Source organism: Dipodomys merriami, unplaced genomic scaffold (genome assembly GCF_024711535.1).
Source record: "Dipodomys merriami isolate MVZ:Mamm:240054 unplaced genomic scaffold, mDipMer1.0.p SCAF_325, whole genome shotgun sequence".
NCBI lineage: Eukaryota > Metazoa > Chordata > Mammalia > Rodentia > Heteromyidae > Dipodomys > Dipodomys merriami.
The window spans coordinates 971079-988697 of record NW_027204771.1 but is presented as its reverse complement, the minus strand read 5'-3'; the positions used below and the strand labels follow the sequence as shown (position 1 = coordinate 988697).

The window sequence follows — 17619 nt, the reverse complement described above, 5'->3', positions numbered from 1 at the left end:
GGCCTCTGAGGAGGTCAGGGTGACGGTGGCAGCCGCCTGGGCGCCCAGCAAGGGTGGCGTCTCTGGGAAGATGTCGGGACTGAAGGCCACCACAGTTCCATGGACAGCGACAAAGGACAGCCCTAGTTACATACTTGGGCTTGAGCGCAGCGTGCAGGAATACCAAGCATCTTCAAGGCTGAGGCCTTGAAATCCTCTCAAGGGGGGGAGGCAGGGAGGGAGGTCGCCAGGACTTTTGAGAACTGCTCAGAGAACAGGAAGCAGCCCTCCTCGGGACGGCTGCTGCACACCCTGCCCAGCTGGGCCCCACCCTGACCTCCACCCAGCCAGGAACAGCTTCCTCCCTTCCTGCTCACTATCATCACTCACCAGGGCAAAGCCAGCCGGGAAGACCTGGCCTGGGGTAGCTTGGGGACAGGCTTGGGCTCGCGGGGAGGAGACAGGAAAGCAAGCCAGCGGTGTGGCTCACACCCGCTGTCCCAGCCACTCGGGAGGCTGAAGCCTGAGGACCCTGTTTTGGAACTTAGAACCTTGTGTGTGCTAGGCAGGCACTCAATGTTATGTCTAGGCTGGCCTGGGACTGTGATCCTCCTGTTTGTGCTTCCCAATGTAGCTTGGGTGATAGGTGTACACTACTGTGCCCCTCCATTGGTTGAGATGGAGTCTTTTTAGTCCTTTAGTCTAACCCCCTGTCTATCATCTGTCTGTCTGTCTGCCCGTCCATCCATCCATCTGTCCATCCCTCAGTCTGTCGATCTGTCATCTATTTGCCTGGGATTGCCTCACTAGGATTCTGACACCCAAGTAAGCTGAGACTCTGTTCGAGTCCCACATTTAGCTCTGGAAATAGTGCTGTCAGAGACGGACTTCACAATCTGAAGGAGTGAAAGGCCAGACATGCTGTTTCTGAGGAGAAAAGATGGCACCTGACTTCAGAAAGCTGTCGACTGAGGGGCTGGAAGGTGGCTCAGTGGTAGAGCGCTTGCCTTGCATGCCTGAGGTCCTGGGTTTGATTCTTCCGCACCACATAAGCCAAAAGAAAAAAGCCAGAAGTGGCGCTGTGGCTCAAGCAGTAGAGCGCTAGCCTTGAGCTGAAGAGCTGAGGGACAGCGCCCAGGCCCAGAGTTTAGGCCCCACGACTGGACTGGAAATAAAAGCCATCAACTGAGTCATCTCTCCTACACATCAGTTAGAACTGTCAGAGAAGATACTTTCTAAGGCCCTCTAGAAGCACCTCTCCCCAGGCGGGGCACAGAGTCAGAGCATGGAGCGGGTCTCACCAGGAAGCCATGCTGGGTGTCTGGGCGTGCAACTAGGCTGGGTCTGATGCTCATGGAGTGAGTTTCCATGTTCATCGTGTCTGCTACTAATTAGGAATTGAATGGCAATGGCAGCAGACTGGGGCCACGCCCCACCTGGCTCGGCCGAGATCATGCTGGCAGAGATGAATCAGGAGAGGAGCACATGGGGCTGGGGTGAATGGGGTCGCATAAGACCTCACACGTAAAGCTGCAGGGGACACGGCACGATGTGGGCATGTTTACCACCACTACTACCCTCGTCGCCATCACCACCACCATCATCGCCACCATCATCATCATCACCACAGTATCACCACCACCATCATCACACCAAAATCATCACCACCATCATCATCATCACTACCGCCACCACCATCAAATTTCTCCTTGGACAATCAATGAAAATCTGTGAGACTCACTGAGTAAGCCATTGCTGCCCACACAGAATTATGACCTGTCTAAGACGTGTGCTAAGGAGGGTGCATTTCTAGGCCCAACCTGATTCTCTAGGCCTGGTGAGTCTGATTTTGTGTGTATGTGTGTGTGTGGTTGTGGGACTTGAACGTAGGGGCGGCGTGCTATCCCTGAGCTTCTTTTGCTCAAGGCAAGCGCTCCACCACTTGAGCCACAGTGCCACTTCTGGCTTTTTCTGTGTATGTGGGATGGAGGAATCGAACCCAGGGCTTCATGAACGCTAGGCGAGCACTCTACCACTGAGCCACATCCCCAGCGCTAGATCTGAATTTTGTTTAACTATCCTCAACAGGGAAGTGTAAGAAATACTTCAATGGTTCTTAAACTCATTAACATAATTAAAACTTGAGGGTTCTTTTCCTGCTTGAAAATGCATGGCTTGTGGAATCACATCCAATTAAGTGTCACCCCAGGTGACAATTACTCCCTTATTCAGAGACCTATTCAGTCATGAACACTGCCCGTGTTCCCTTCTTGGAACAGGGCAAAAGGCAAAACAGGCATCTGGAGCTGGGCACTGGTGGCTCACAGCTGTCAGCCCAGGTACTCAGAAGGCTGAGATCTGGAGGATTGCCAGTTCAAAAGCCAACCTGGGAAAGTCAGTGAGACTCTGATCTCCAATGAACCACCAGAAAATTGGAAGTGGTGCTGTGGCTCAGGTGGTAGAACACCAGCCTTGAGCAGCAGCAGCTCAGGGACAGCACCCAGGCCATGAGTTCAAGCTCTTGACCAAAAAACAAATCAAAAGTAATACCACCCCTATTTGGAAATGCTTGCTGCCCTTTCTTAAACAAGATAAATGACCTCAGGGGCCAGAGAAATAAAACCTTGGGTCTGCCTTGACTCAATAGGTCTGCTGACAAGCTAAGACACAGCTGTACCTCAGCTCCTATTTTTAGACTCTATAAATCCTGGCCCCTGCTTTTCTCGGAACTATCCCTCACAGGTTTTGCCAAAGACTTTTATCTCAGTTCTAACGCCATGACACTAATTCCGTGAATACGAGGTTTGTGGATGGTGGATTTGTTGGAGGACACTTGTCACCACTTGAGCAACAGCTCCTCAGGCTCATGAAGGGCGTCTCTCCATCTCAAAGTTGACCCAGCTCGCTTCAGATTGTCTCAAGCATCAAGAATTATGAATGGAGGTGAAGATGCTGGCTCCAAACAGTGTGTGTGTGTGTGTGTGTGTGTGTGTGTGTGTGTGTGTGTGTGTGTGTGTGTGTTCGTGTGCGTATGCGTACATGTATGCGTGCCAGACTGGAGCTTGAACTCAGGACCTGTGCACTGTGCCTTCGCTGTTGTTTGTCTCAAGTCTAGTGCTCTACCACTTGAGCCACAGCTCCATTTCCTGCTTTTTGCTGGTTAATTGGCGATGAGGGTCTCACAGCCTTTTTCTGCCTGGGCTGCCTCTGAACCACGATCCTCAGATCTCAGCCTCCTGAGTAGCTAGGCTGACAGGCGTGAGCCACTGGTGCCCAGCTTCCCTTAGCTTTTTTACTCTAGGCTGGCATTCTACCATTTGAGCCAATGCTCTACTTCCAACTTTTGGCTTAGGTCTCTCTCCAATCTATCTGCCGAGGCTGGCTTTGAACTAGAACCCTCACATCTCAGCCTCCTGAGTAGCTGGGATTACAAGTGTGAGCACCAGCACCCGGCCTGGGTTTTTTCCTTCATACACCACTTCATCCAGTCTTGACAAACCTTTTAAATTGTGACACATAGGATACCCAGAGACTGAGCCAAGTAAAACAAACTGCCTGAAGTTACACCTCCAGGAAAGGTGGCAATAGAATTTTACATCCACAGCTGGGCACTGGTGGCTCACGCCTGTCATCCTAGCTATTCATACCTGAGAATCCTGGTTCAAAGCCAGCCCCGGGCAGAAAAGTCCGTGAGATTCTGATCTCCAATAAACCACCAGCAAACGGAAAGTGGCACTGTGGCTCAAGTAGTAGAGCACCAGCATTGAGCAAAGAGCTCAGGGACAGCGCCCAGGCCCTGAGTTCAAGCCCCACAACTGACGATAAATAAATGAATGAATGAATAGATAAACAAATAAAGCACCCATATCTTTCAGAGACCACAATCCAAGCTTTTTCTACTGGACTTCTTAACTCCTGCTCATCAGACACAAAAGCACAAATATCTCACCCAGCTCCAGATTCCTCTCATTAATGTGTTTTCAAAGATCAGGCCTGTAGTGTGGAGGGAAACAGCAGACAGACACACAGAGACACAGACACAGACACAGACACACACACACACACACACACACACACACACACACACACACACACACACACACACACACACACACACACACACACACGGGGGGGAGGGAGTGTTGGGGAGGGGGGACATCCGGAGACCAGGGGCAAAAGAGAAGACAGCGGAGGAGGAAGAGACAAATGATGAGGACGATGGAGCGACAGGAGAATGGACAAAATGGGGCTGAGGAGGTGCCACCCCTGATGTTGGCCAGTGCAAGCAGCCCATGAATGGAGCCAGCAGCCGGTTGGGCCACCATTAGAGCTGCACGCCCCAAATTACATCACCTCCCTGGAGATGGGGCCAACACAGAGAGTCAGCCAGCCGGTCACATGGCATACACTCGTCAGAGACACTTTCCAACCACCGCCTGGCACAGCCAGGGAAGTCCTTCCACCCATCCGCCCATTTTTAAAGTGCTGAGAAACATCAATTTCCCTAACTAAATTCTCCAGGATTATTTGCCCTTTGACAGTTATGAAAGCAGCTGCTGCTTCTTCTTTTCCTTCTTCCTCTTCCTCCTCTTTTTCTTCCTCTTCTTCCTTCTTTCCTCCTCCTCCACCTGTTTGTTTGGACTTGAACTCAGGGCTTGGTGCTATCCTTTAGCTTGGACTCTTAAGGCTGTGGTGCACTACCATTTGAGCCATACCCCCACCTCTGGATTCTGCTGCTGAACCATTTTAGGGTCTCACGACTTTGTCTGCCCTTGGGCTGGCTTTGAAGCAGTGATCATCAGGTCATAGCCCCCAAGTGTCTTGGATTGTAGGCAGGAGATACTGGTGCCTGACTTAACAGACATCTCTCATCTTCCTCCACTGTTGGTTTAAAAACACTCAGACAACACAAGAACACTGGATCCGCCCCATCGCGTCCTCTGTCTCATCCACAGATGCTGATTAGATTGACCATTGGGTGAAGCTGGTCCTGGGGTCTTGTCTGGCTGGCCTTGAACCCCCATTCTCCCGATCCCAGCCTCCCGAGCACCTGGGGTTCCACACATGAAATATAGTGTGGGCGAAAACTACATCGTGCTTTTATTTTTGGGTGCCAGTCCTGGGGTTTGAATCCAGGGTCTGGGCATGCAAGGCTGGTGGTGCTTTACTGCTTGGGTCACAGTGCCACTTCCGGCTTTTTGGGTCATTAACTAGAGGTCAGAGGCTTCTCCTTTTCCTGCCCGTTGCAGCCTCCTGAGCAGCCGGGGTGACACGGGGTGACACTGAGCAGCAGGGTGACATGAGGTGGACAGCTTTCTCCTCAGAATGAGATGCACACAAGATGGACGATGTTCTCCTCCAGTATGGGGTACACATGAGGTGGATGAGGATGAGAGGGGGAGGTGGAGATCGTGGTCATCAAACTCAATGGACATTCTACAGAATTAAAAAAAACTGCTGGTGCCAGTGGCTCATACCTGTCATCCCAGCTATTCAGGAGAGCTGGAGGGTGGTGGTTCAAAGCCAGCCAGGGCAGGAATGTCCCTGAGACTCACCTCTCTAATGACCTCCAAACAAACTAGAAGTGGTGCTGTGGTTCAAGAAGTAGAGCACTTGCCCTGAGCAAAAGGACTAAGGGACAGTGCTCAGGCCCAGAGTTCAAGCCCCAGTAGGGAGAGGGAGGGTGGAAGGAGAGAGGGGGAAGGAGGGGTCCGGGTGTGAGGGAAAGCCCCAGCCCAGCATGGTACCTGCTAGCACATGCCCCCACAAGTGGCCAGCTGCATTGGGGGAGAGTATATTTATCCTGATGGTGTGTCATGAAATTTCTTTTAAAGACACCCACTTACCCAGTGGCTGCCACTGCTTGTCATACTCAGTAAGAACGAAATGACAGGGGTGGAGAAAAAGAAAAGGATCACATTTCCTCTCATTAGGACCTGCACTCAATCAAACCTGCCGAAAGTCTAGCTAAAGTTAGCATAGGGTCTGAGCTTCCAGAAAACCTCTCACTGTGTCCAAGACCACTAAAAATACAACAAAACCGTTAGGTCTCACGGGACTGAGGGGAGCCTATAAATAAAGGGAACCCTGGAGACTACCATCAATTGGGTCCTACTGACAAGAACCTAGGTGTATGAAATCACTGGGTGTGAACCATCGCTTACTCATTCCTTCCACTACCAGAAAGCGAGCTTAACAGAAAAACATTTAGGTCTATAGAGAGAAAAGGCTTACAAAGACACAATGCCAATCTATTTAGGAAAACAAACACACACCTAATCTACTTTGAATCTTGACTCTCAAGATTAAAAACAAATTTCAAGCCGGGCACTGATGGCTCGTGCCTGTTACCCTAGCTACTCAAGAGGCTGGGATTGGGGCTGGGAAGGTGGCTCAGTGGTAGAGCGCTTGCCTTGTGTGCCTGAGGCCCTGGGTTCGATTCCCCAACACCACATAAGCAAAAAGAAAAAAAGCCGGAAGTGGCGCTGTGGCTCAAGTGGTAGAGCGCTAGCCTTGAGCTGAAGAGCTGAGGGACAGCACCCCACGACCAGACCCCCCCACAAAAAAGGGGCTGGGATTGAGTATCATGGTTCGAAACCAGCCTCGAGAGAAAAGTCCAGAGTCTCTGATCTGCAAGGAACCAGCAAAAGGCCAGAAGCAGAGCTGAGGCTCAAGTGACAGAGGGCCAGGCTGGAGCCACAGAGCCGGCACAAAATAACCAGCACTGCAGATCAGGTCTGGAGTGGAAGAAGGCACTGCAGAATGCTGGGCCAGGAGGAGGAGGAGGACAGAGGTCAGGGCCAGGGTGATCAGGCCAGGAGGAGGGGGAGGGAAAGGAAGGGGAGGAGGAGGGGGAGGAGGCTGACAATAAGGAGGAGGAGGAAGAAGAGGAAGGGGGAGGAGAGGGGAGGGAAAGGAGGAAGAGGAGGAAGAGGGGGAGGAGGAGGGGGAAGAGGAAGAGGAGGAAGAGGAGGGAGAGGATAACCATTTGCAGCCAGGTACTGATGGCTCATGCCTGTCATCCCAGCTACTCAGGAGGATCTGAGGATCGCCGTTCAAAGCCAGCTGAGGCAGGGAAGTCCATGAGACTCATCTCCAATGAACCACAGAAAATCAGAAGTGGTGCTGTGGCTCAAGAGGTAGAGTATCAGACTTGAGCAAAAGAAGCTCAGGGACAGTGCCCTGGACTGGCACCAAAAATTTTGAGGGCCAGTATTTGTGGAACAGCCCTTCTAGAAGAGGAAGTATAAGAGAAAAATGTCCCCTCCCCAGTAAATATAAACCACCAACTGCAGACACTCAAAGCCCACGCGCACACTTGTCCTGAATAGCTAAATGCCCTTCCCGGCACAGCACTTACACTGGTGGTTGAACAGGAGAGCGCACTGTTTATAAACTTGTGGCCAGCAGCCTCCATCCCAGGGCAGCTGGTAGGGTCCTGACTTGAGTCCTGGCTACAGAAACAGCCTCCCCCAGGGGAAAGAATGACAGGGGTGGAGCTCAGTCCTGTCCTCCCAGCTAAACACGAGGCTGAGATCTGAGGATCGAGATTCAAAGCCAGCCTGGGCAGGAATGTCCATGAGACTTATCTTCAGTGAACCACCAGAAAACAGAAGTGGAACTGTGGCTCAACGTGGTAGAGCACCAGCCTGGAGTGAAAAGAGCTCAGAGATGGTGTCCAGGCCCAGAGTTCAAGCTCCAAGACCAAAATAATAATAATAATAACAACAACAACAACAATAAAATGTTGGCAATAATGTATAATCCAACCAAGCAATAACCACATGGACAGTCTGCTATATTAGATTCCATGCTAGGTGTCTCAAGTGTATCCACCCTGCAAAATGAAATTCTTTTTGTTTGCTTATGTTTGCAGCTCTTATTGTTATTTGAGACAGGTTGCACAATGGCAGCCTAGGTTGGCCTTGAACTCACCATATAGCCTGGGCTGCCCCTGCACGTGTGATGGGTCTGAGATTATAGGCATGAGCCATGACGCTCTACAACTGTTAATTTGTGTGTGTGCTTTGTGTGTGCGTGCTCAGGTACCAGGGCTTGAACTGAGGGCCTTGTACTCTTGCTTGGCTTTTTTACTCAAGGCGGGCGTTTTACCACTTGAACCATGCCTCTCCCCCTAGCTTATTTTTTTTGTTTTCCTGGTTAAGTGGAGGTAAGAGGCTTAACGGATTTTCCTGCCTGGACTGGCTCTGAACCTTGATCCTCAGGTCTCGGCCTCCTGAGCAGCTGGGGTTAACCAGCAGCCCTGGCAACCTTAGATTTTACAACCCCATTCGGGGTTAGTTAAGCGTTAGCATGACCATTTTGGAGATCAGGAGACAGTGTCATGGCGCTCACCCAGCTGTGTCCACACAGGGCCTGTGGCTGAGACTTCACATTCCTCCTACTCACAACAAAGCTTCTCCCCCTTGCGCCCTCTGGCCCTACTTGGGGGGGGGGACAAAGCTGACCGATTCTGCCACCCACCCTGCCAGGACTCCCCCCACACACAGAGGCCACTCCATAAGTAAACGATCTGTAACTAAACAAAGCCTGGCCTCCCCAATTACCAAGCAAAGAATATTTAACAAATATTCAGCGGCGGAGAAAAACATTTGCAAGTTTTATTTAGAGAGAAAAGAGGCCTAAAAGCATGTCCTCCTAAAATAAATAGAAAACCATAGAACAAGGACCAAAAAAAAAAAAAAAGTCTAACCAGATTTCAAATGCAGAAACTCTAACTAGAAGCTGCTACATAATAATGGAAACACAGGCTTCAGGTACAGTGTGATCCAGCATCAAGCCCTCTGAAAGACAACTGGTCTCAAGGGGAAATCTCCCTGAGGAATAAGCCAAGGCCAGGGCCATCACTGAACTCCTGTAATCCCTCCCAGAGTTCAACACCATAAGATAAAGAAAAGTACAGTCCAAGGGAGCAATGTCCAAAGAAAAGAAGTAAGCCATTTCCTTCCCATGAAATAAAACGTTCCAAGTTGGGACAAAGGAGCGCTGGCCAACCGCGGCTCACACCTGTCATCCTAGTGAGCCAGAGTCTGAGATCCAGACAATCATGGTTCAAAACCAACTCCATCAGACCAAGAGACTCTTCTCTTCCCAATGAAATACCCCCCAAAAAGCCAGAAGTGGAGGCGTGGCTCAAATGGTAGAGCACCAGTCTTGAGTGCAAAAACTAAGGCCCTGAGTTCAAGTCCCAACCAAGATCAGTAAAACAAACCAAACCAACAATAACACAGAAGAGAGTGTGGTTCCCCTCCCTTCCAGAAGAGCAACTAAGAGATCTGAATCTGAATGTGAAAATGAAGAAGAACCTGACCTTGACGTGGGCTGTGTAGTCCCGGCAGTCCTCCTCCCCATGGGTCAGATGCAATGTCTCTGCCACCTGGCCAGCAGACTCTCCGGACACAATCAGGTAGACTCTGGGTGGCTGGCCTTTTTCCTTTTGGACCACGTCGGCGGTCAGGACATAATTGAGTTCTGCCAAAAGAACCACAGGCCAGAAGATCAGCAAAGGTAAGACTCCAGACGGCGAAGCCCCGTGTCCACAGAGAAGTGTGGCACCACTGGCTCATGCCTGTCATCCCAGCTACCCAGGAGGCCTAGATCTGATGATCGCAGTTCAAAGCCAGCCTGGGCAAGAAAGCCCGTGAGACTCTCATCTCCAGTGGACCAACCAAAAGAACCAGAAGGGGCACCATGGCTCAAGTGGTAGAATGCCAGCCTTGAGCACAAAAGCTCAGGGACTGTGCCCAGGCTGTGCGTTCAAGCTCCATTATTAGAATAATGACAATGATGATGATGATAACAATGGTGCTGATCCTTTGTACCATCAAAGGGCCAGATCACCAGGGAAAGCCAGGGAGGGAAGGTGGCCTGGGCAGGCCTCTGGGAGTGAACCCAGGTCCTATTTTTGCTGCTTCTAATGGCTTCCCTGGGGTGCTGCCATGCAGCGCTAGCAGATTCCTGGCCAGGGAGTCTGCCTCGGCTTGTTTCAGAAACAGGTGATTTCCAAGGCAAGGCTGGACTAGTGGGAGGGACCCGGGATGGACAGGATCATCCCAGGAGAAATCATCCCAGGAGAAAGCATACCACTCAAAAGAAAAGGATGAGTTAGGTGCTGGTGGCTCACACCTGTCATCCCAGCTACTCAGGAAGCTGAGATCTGGGGATCAGGGTTCAAAGCCAGCCCAGGCAGGAAAGTCTGAGACTCTGACCTTCAGTGAACCACCAGAAAACCAGAAGTGAAGCTGTAGTTCAAGTGGTAGAGCAGTCGCCTTGAGCTGAAGAGCTCAGAGACAGCACCCAGACCCTGACTTCAAGCCCAGGACTGGCACAAAACAAACAAAAACCCTAGAAAGACATGGGGCCTGGGTCCTCCAGAGAAAGGATTTGCTTCATCTACTGCTGAGCAGAGTTCAGAATAACACACACACACACACACACACACACACACACACACACACACACACACACACGAGTCCTGGGGCTTGAACTCAAGGCATGGGCACTGTCTGAGCTTTCTTGCTCAAGGCTGGTGCTCTACCACTTAAGTTACAGCTCCAGTTCTGGCTTTTTGCTGGTTCATTGGAGATAAGTCTCTCATGGACTTCCCTGCCCAGGCTGGTTTCAAACCAGTGATCCTCAGATCTCAGCCTCCTGATTAGCTAGGGTGACAGGCCTGAGCCACAGTGACTGGTGAGAATTTTTTTTTAACATCACCTGACTACAAATTCTCTCTCCCCTTCCTCTCCCCCCCTCATTTGCATGCTGTTTTCCTGCCTGTCTTTTTGTCTCTCTCTCTCTCTCTCTCTCTCTCTCATGCTCTGTCTCTTTTCCTGTCTTCCTGTCTCTGTCTGTCTGTCTCTCTCTGCAGAATCAAGCACACCCAGACTCCCAGGACAAAACCCTGCCTAATTTGTTGTCTACGAGTCCCAGAGTCTGAAAGCATCCCACAAAGGGGAAGCGCCTTGGAATGACGTAGGCTTCAAGGCTCCTTTCAGTGACGCTTCTGGCTGGAGACGCCCTGCTCAGAAGCAGGGAGAGAGAGCTGGAAGAGCTTCAGCCAGACACCAACGAGGGGTGCTTGTGGCAGAGTCCCACTTCTCTTGACCCCTACTTAGCAATCCTCCCAGGGAAAAGGAAATATGCCCCCCCCGCCCTGCACCCCGAGATTGGAATATGAAGAACACAGCAGAGAAGTGAGCTTCCTGACAATGTGCTAGCTCAGTACAGAGCAAGGCTGGGTGGAAATGAGTACAGGAAGATGGGGTGACAGCGAACCCCCATGCACTTCCTCCTGGCCTCCATTGACTCTGGTGTGCGTGTGCGCATGCACGTGTCTGTGCATGCACTCATGTGTGCTGGTCCTGGGACTTGAACTCAGGGCCTGGGCTCTTGTCCCTTAGATTTTTTTCATTCAAGGCTGGCCCTCTACCACTTGAGGTACACCTCCACGCCAGCTTTTTGCTAGTTCACTGGGCATACGGGTCTCACAAACTTTCCTATCCAAGCTCGCTCTTCGGATCTCAGCATTCTGTGCGGCTGGGATTCCAGGAGTGAGCCACAGGTGCCCTTCTCCATGGGTGAGCTCCTGCCAGCCGTGAGCCCCATGTGGGAGAGCATGCCATCAGCCTGCCTGGTTCAGGGCTGCGCTCAGGCTGGCCTCATGGCCCCCCTGGGGTGCTGGTGGGGGGTCCCCTAATCCAACCCAGCCCAGCCAGGCCCAGGCTGGGATTCAGCCAGCCCTAACCACATGTTTCCCGCCTTCAGACCTCTCCTCTGGCAGCTGTTCTGCGCCGTGTCAAGTGATGTCATGTTGATGGAAAGGCTGACACGGACTCCCCCCACCCCCCAATGACACGGTAATGCATTTCAGCCGGTCTTCACGAGGCTCCCCGGCCCCCCAGGCCCAGCCAGGAGGAGCAGCTGCCTCCCGTCAGCCCTTCCTGGCTTGCTCTGTCAGAGCCAGGCCTCGGCTGTGACATTCTCCTAGTAAATCTCCTTCAGTGGTGGAGGGCGGGGTGGGAGAGGAGCAACCCCACTCTCTGGTTTTCCTGAACTTTCTCCTGTCTTCTCAAGGAATGAAGGCAGAGATGAAGATTTCCGCAAGGCCCTGCTTCCAACACATACGTGTTCCCCCCCTCCGTCCCCAGGCCTTTTTTGCTTTTTTTCCTTTTTTAATGACTACTATCTGGAAGTAATCGGACAAAGCGATTTCAAACGTAACATGGTAACGTAACAGAGTAGGGCTGTACAGACCGATTTCCCCTGGAACGCGTCTGCCGTGGAAGCGGAAGCAGGTGGTGACAGTCAGGCAGGTGACAGGCTGCTGGCCATCGTGGCACCGCGGGGCCGTGATGTTGATGGACTCGGGGAGGAAGATGGAAGCGTCCACCGTAATGACAGGCCTGGCTCTGCCGGACAAAAGTCAAGCGGGTTACTCACCTCTCAGCATCAGACCAGAGGAGGTGGATGGTTGCAGTACCAGTCATCCCAGCTACTCAGCAGGAGACAAAGGGGTTGTATTTCAAAGTTGGCCAGGAGAGAAAAATCCCTGAAGCTTATCTCCAATCAGGCAGCAAACAGCCCGACCTGGAGCAGTGGTTCAAGTGGAAGGACACCAGCCTTGAGCAAAAAAAAACAAAAAACAACGAAGGAATGGTGCCCAGTCCTAACACCAAAAGAAAGGAAGGAAGGAAGGGAGGGAGGGAGAGAGGGAAGGAGGAAGGAATGAAGGAAATGAATGAACTACACAAACACAGATAAGGAACATTAAAAATACTAGTCTTCAATTCAAATATGAATGATGCAGCTGTGAAGGGCCAGAGTGTTCTGTTAAGTACAAATCTGCTCAATAAAACTGGCAATGATACCTTAAAACAATAAAAAGAAATGTGAGCCAGACGCTGCTGGCTCACGCCTATCATCCTAGTTCCTCAGGAGGCTGAGATCTGGAGGATCACAATTCAAAGCCAGTCCAGGCAGGAAAGTCCCTGAGCCTCTCATCTCCAATGAGCCACCAGAAAACCTGAAGTGGTGCTGTGGCTCAAATGGTAGAGCGCTTGCCTTTTGCAAAAGAGCTCAGTGACAGCACCCAAGCCCTGAGTTCAAGTCCCATGACAGACAAAAGAAAAACAAATTGGAACATAACTAATCATTAGCTTACTATGAGTTAGCATCCCATTAATAAAAACAAGTTCATGATTAATGTAAAGCACATCTGGTTGAAGCCACAGAAATGAACGACCCACTGCTGGTGGTATTTAAAAGTTCATTAAGTACAGGGAGAGACGGGGCAGGGGGGAGCGTGGAGAAAGGGTGATGTGGTCAAGCTGCACATGCCCACTCACTGGCCGTGGAATTGAATGGGGTGAGGCATAGCTACTTCAGGACAATTATTTGGAGGAGATGGAGTGTACTTCCCATGGAAGTCATGATTCAGGAATTACTTGTGTGTGCACGTGTGCCAGGCATAGAGCTTTAGCTCTGGGTCTGGTGCTTTTGCTCACAGCTGGTGCTCTGCGTGAGCCACACCTCCACTTTACTGGCACACTGGAGAGATTCCCCTGAAGGGCACAGCAATGGAGGGGTAAGGGGTGGACACACAGAGCGGTTGTCCTCACTGGACACTGTGTGGACAATGAACTCTATACCTTGTGGGTGGGGACAGGAGAGAAAATAAAAACTAAAAAAAATTTTTACAAAAGAGCGAGAGATTTCCCCATTGTGCCACTGTGAACACAAACTGCTGTGATCCTGTCCTGGCTAGCCGAGGGCCCTCCTTTGTTTTTCCACCTCTATCACTCACTAAAGCCTGTGCTCAAAGAACCCGATTGATGAGGTCTCGGCTGGTAACAGCAGGGTACTTTAAGAGCAGGAGAAATGGCCCGTGCATAGCTCCAGCTCAGAACCACGGGGGAAACCCCCTCCTTCCCCAGACCACGACATGGGGCACCCCTAGGTTTCAAAGGTTGGACGCTGCTGGGGTCAAGGGGCAAAAAGCTGAGAGGAATTTGGCACACATCTGCTCATGTCCTCCTCCTCCCCCTTGCCTCTTGGGGGGGGAGGGAGGAAGGGGGAAGGGTCTTGTAAAGAAATCCTTTTATGTCTAGGAGCCCTGGCCTTCCTGCCTCCCGGTGACATAACAAGATTAAGGGACATTAGCGGCTTAGGGATAATGACCTCATACGTATACAATGCTCCCTATACAATGCTCTGAGTGTGCCCAAGGTGGTAGGGCCAGAACTAACCTCCACCCAACTTCAAGAAGAGAAGGCAGGAAAGAAAATGGGGTGTGTTTTTGCTCAAGGCTGGAGCTCTATCACTTGCGTCACAGTGTCACTGCTAGCTTTCTGGTGGTTCATTACAGATAAGAGACTCACAGACTTTCCTGCCCAGGCTGGCCTTAAACTGTGATCCCCCATCTCAGCCTCCTGAGTAGCTGGGATGACAGTGATGAGCCACCTCCCCCAGCCTGCACGGCTGGCTCCCTCTTGTCCCTGAGCCCTGCTCCCTTCTGAGGGCACCCCCTTCCCCTCACTCTCAGCCACAGCTCCAGTGGGGTCTCCTGGGGCCCCAAATCCGTCTCAGGAGCTGGTTCAGTACAGGCTCCCTCCCTCAGCCTGGAGCTGGGGCCTGATCCTGCCTTTTACCTACTTCACCCTTCCCACCCTTGGAAGCAGCGGACTTCCTCTCTCTGTATCTCATTGTCTGCCTGTCTTTTTCACCTGGTCTCTGTCCCTCTGTTTCATTTTTTGGAGACAAATTTGACCAGTTTTACATAAGACATTGTAGAATTTATTAGGCTCTCACACCGGGCAATGTCCCTAAACATTTCCGATGTATGAACCCCAGAACTATCGTTACTCAGCGTCACTGAGAACTCTGGGACAGAAGAAGGGTCAGAGGCCTTGCCAAGGAAGAACCAAGGCAGGATTTGAACCCAGGCCACATGATCTCGAAGTCATACTGAACCTCAGAGCTATGTCTTAAAAATACAGTGTTCAGAGTTAACTTGGGGCTGGTTGCTTCTTTTGAAATTAGTAAGTTCTAGCCAGGCACCGGTAGCTCATGCCTGTCATCTAGTTACTCAGGAGGCTGAGATCTGAGAATCGCAGTTCAAAGCCAGCCCAGGCAGGAAAGGCCATGAGACTCTTTTTTTTTTTTTTTTTTTTTTTTTAAAGATTCTTTTTCTTTTTCTTTTATTAATCTTATGTGGTACCAAGGAATCGAACCTAGGGCCTCATGCACGCTACGCAAGCACTTTACCACTAAGCCACATTCCCTGCTCCGGCCATGAGACTCTTATCTCCAATAAAACCACCAGAAAGGGCTGGGAAGGTGGCTCAGTGGTAGAGCGCTTGCCTTGCATGCATGAGGCCCTGGGTTCGATTCCTCAGCACCACATAAACAAAAAGAAAAAAGCCGGAAGTGGCGCTGTGGCTCAAGTGGTAAAGCGCTAGCCTTGAGCTGAAGAGCTGAGGGACAGCACCCAGGCCCAGAGTTCAAGCCCCATGACCGACAAAAAAAAGAAAAGGAATTAGTAAGTTCTCATTCAAGAAGAGACTTGTGCCCCTTGGGGAGAGACTCTGAGGCGGAGAGGGTTAGCACGAAAGGAGAAGAATCTGGGGCTTGGATCCAACATGGCCTCTGGGATCTTGTCCAGCAGTGAGATTCCTACTGGTCTATTTTAGAACATTCTGCCACACAAGGTTCTGCACAAAGTGAAGTGTTGGCTCTTGCTCTGAAATGCACGGCTGCCTCTCTGACTCACCCAGACAGAAATACAGCCCGGGGAGGGGGGGGTGGGGGAGGGGGAAGGAGGGAAGACAGTCTACAGGTGGCTGTGGTGAGATCCCTGGATCCTGGTCTGCAGGGGTGAAAGCTGGTGGTGTTGGCCAAGGCTTCCTGAATCTCTGAGCATCATGATGATACTTATATAGCACACAAGTACAAGAGTCTCAGCAGGGCACCAGTAGCTCATGCATGTCATCCTAGCTACTCAGGAGGCTGAGATACAGAGGACTGCGGTTCAAAGCCAGCTTGTGCAGGAAAGTCCATGAGATTGTCATCGCCAATGAACCACCAGAAAACTGGAAGTGGTACCATATATATGGCTCAAAGTGGTAGAGCTCCAGCCCTGAGCATAAAGAGCTCAGGGAAAGCGCTCAGGCCCTGTATTCAAGCCCCAGGACTGAAAAAAACAAACAAACAAAAAACAGAACAAAAACAAAAACCAATAGCCCTTATAGCTCTTGGGTTTATGGGCTGAATCCATCCAAAGCTACCCAGGAATTCCAGAGAGCCATTATCTCCTATCTACAACTCATTCAAAGCCCATTGGTTATGACTTTGGAATAGAGAAGAAGAATGAGAAAATGAAGCACGCACTCCTCAGTCCCGTGAAGATAAGACACCGGGAAAGCACTCACTGGTGGTGCTTCACCCCTCTATCCATTACCCCATGGACAAGGAAATCAAGGCCCAGGGACGGCATCTCACCTCAAGAGAACCACACTGTCCGACATGAAGGCTCCCACAGTGACATCTGAAATCAAGGAGAAGTCGCGACAATCAGAATCTAGTGGGAGCCGCCCCCCACCCCCACCCCGTTATGGCCACAAAGGCCTGGCCCTGATGGCCAAGTCTGGCCATGTCATGACTTTGCAGAACCAGAACCACTTTGTTCAAAATGACAGCCAAGCCACGTGGCCACTCAGGCTTTGAAAAGTGGCTGCCGGGAACTGATGAAACATGTTTCAAAGACCCAATTTCAAAATTAGTTCATTCACACCAACATTTTATAATTCGTCAATGAATCTTATAGGGCTTGTACATTAGAATAATAAAACATTGGCTATATTAGGCTACACCCTAGGTAAATTGGCCTCAGCCAATCTGCATTTCTATAGAGTCTCTACTATACACAATCTACACGTTTATACACACATATCACAACTCACATTTATAGGTAAATATAATTTGCATATATGTAAATTCACAATTTACATGTGAGTTACATAAGTACCTCATTATTATTATTGTTAATTATTGCTAGTATTTCTCCTCTCTTTTTTTTTTTTTTTTTTGGGTCCGGTCGTGGGGCCTGAACTCTGGGCCTGGGCACTGTCCCTCAGCTCTTCAGCTCAAGGCTAGCGCTCTACCACTTGAGCCACAGTGCCACTTCCGGCTTTTTTCTTTTTGCTTATGTGGTGCTGAGGAATCGAACCCAGGGCCTCAAGCATGCAAGGCAAGCGCTCTACCACTGAGCCACCTTCCCAGCCCCTATTTCTCCTCTTATAATTCTTTGGATATCAGTGAATTAAAGAGAATACCTAGTACAAGTAGAAAAAAGGGGGGAAGAAAGAAAAAGAGAAAGAAGGAAGGAGAAAGAAAGAAAAAAGGAAGGAAGGAAAGAAAGCAGGAAGGAGATATAAAGTACAAAGCTTCAGAATAAGGTTAAAATACTTAGAAAGTTAACCTTGAGGTTTCACTATCAATCATTTGCAATGTGAGTAAGATTTTTTAAAAATTCTTCAGTAGTAGTTGTTATAGAAATCTCCCCAAATCCATCCTTGTGGTATTTAACCCCATCAAAGGAGATCATGTAAGTACTCAAAAATAAAA

The 17619-nt window shown here is 50.4% G+C and overlaps 1 protein-coding gene across 1 annotated transcript in view; it reads right to left on the bottom strand.

Annotated features, from left to right (window-relative positions):
• Itga9 (integrin subunit alpha 9) overlaps window positions 1-17619 on the bottom strand; it is a 93595-nt gene that overhangs the window by 42708 nt on the left and 33268 nt on the right. Inside the window, exons 13-15 of the mRNA XM_070042418.1 lie at window positions 16495-16540; window positions 12253-12407; window positions 9311-9471 (exon numbers count right to left, since the gene is read on the bottom strand). Of these exons, the coding sequence (XP_069898519.1) occupies window positions 9311-9471; window positions 12253-12407; window positions 16495-16540 (362 nt within the window). The remainder of the gene's footprint in view (window positions 1-9310; window positions 9472-12252; window positions 12408-16494; window positions 16541-17619) is intronic.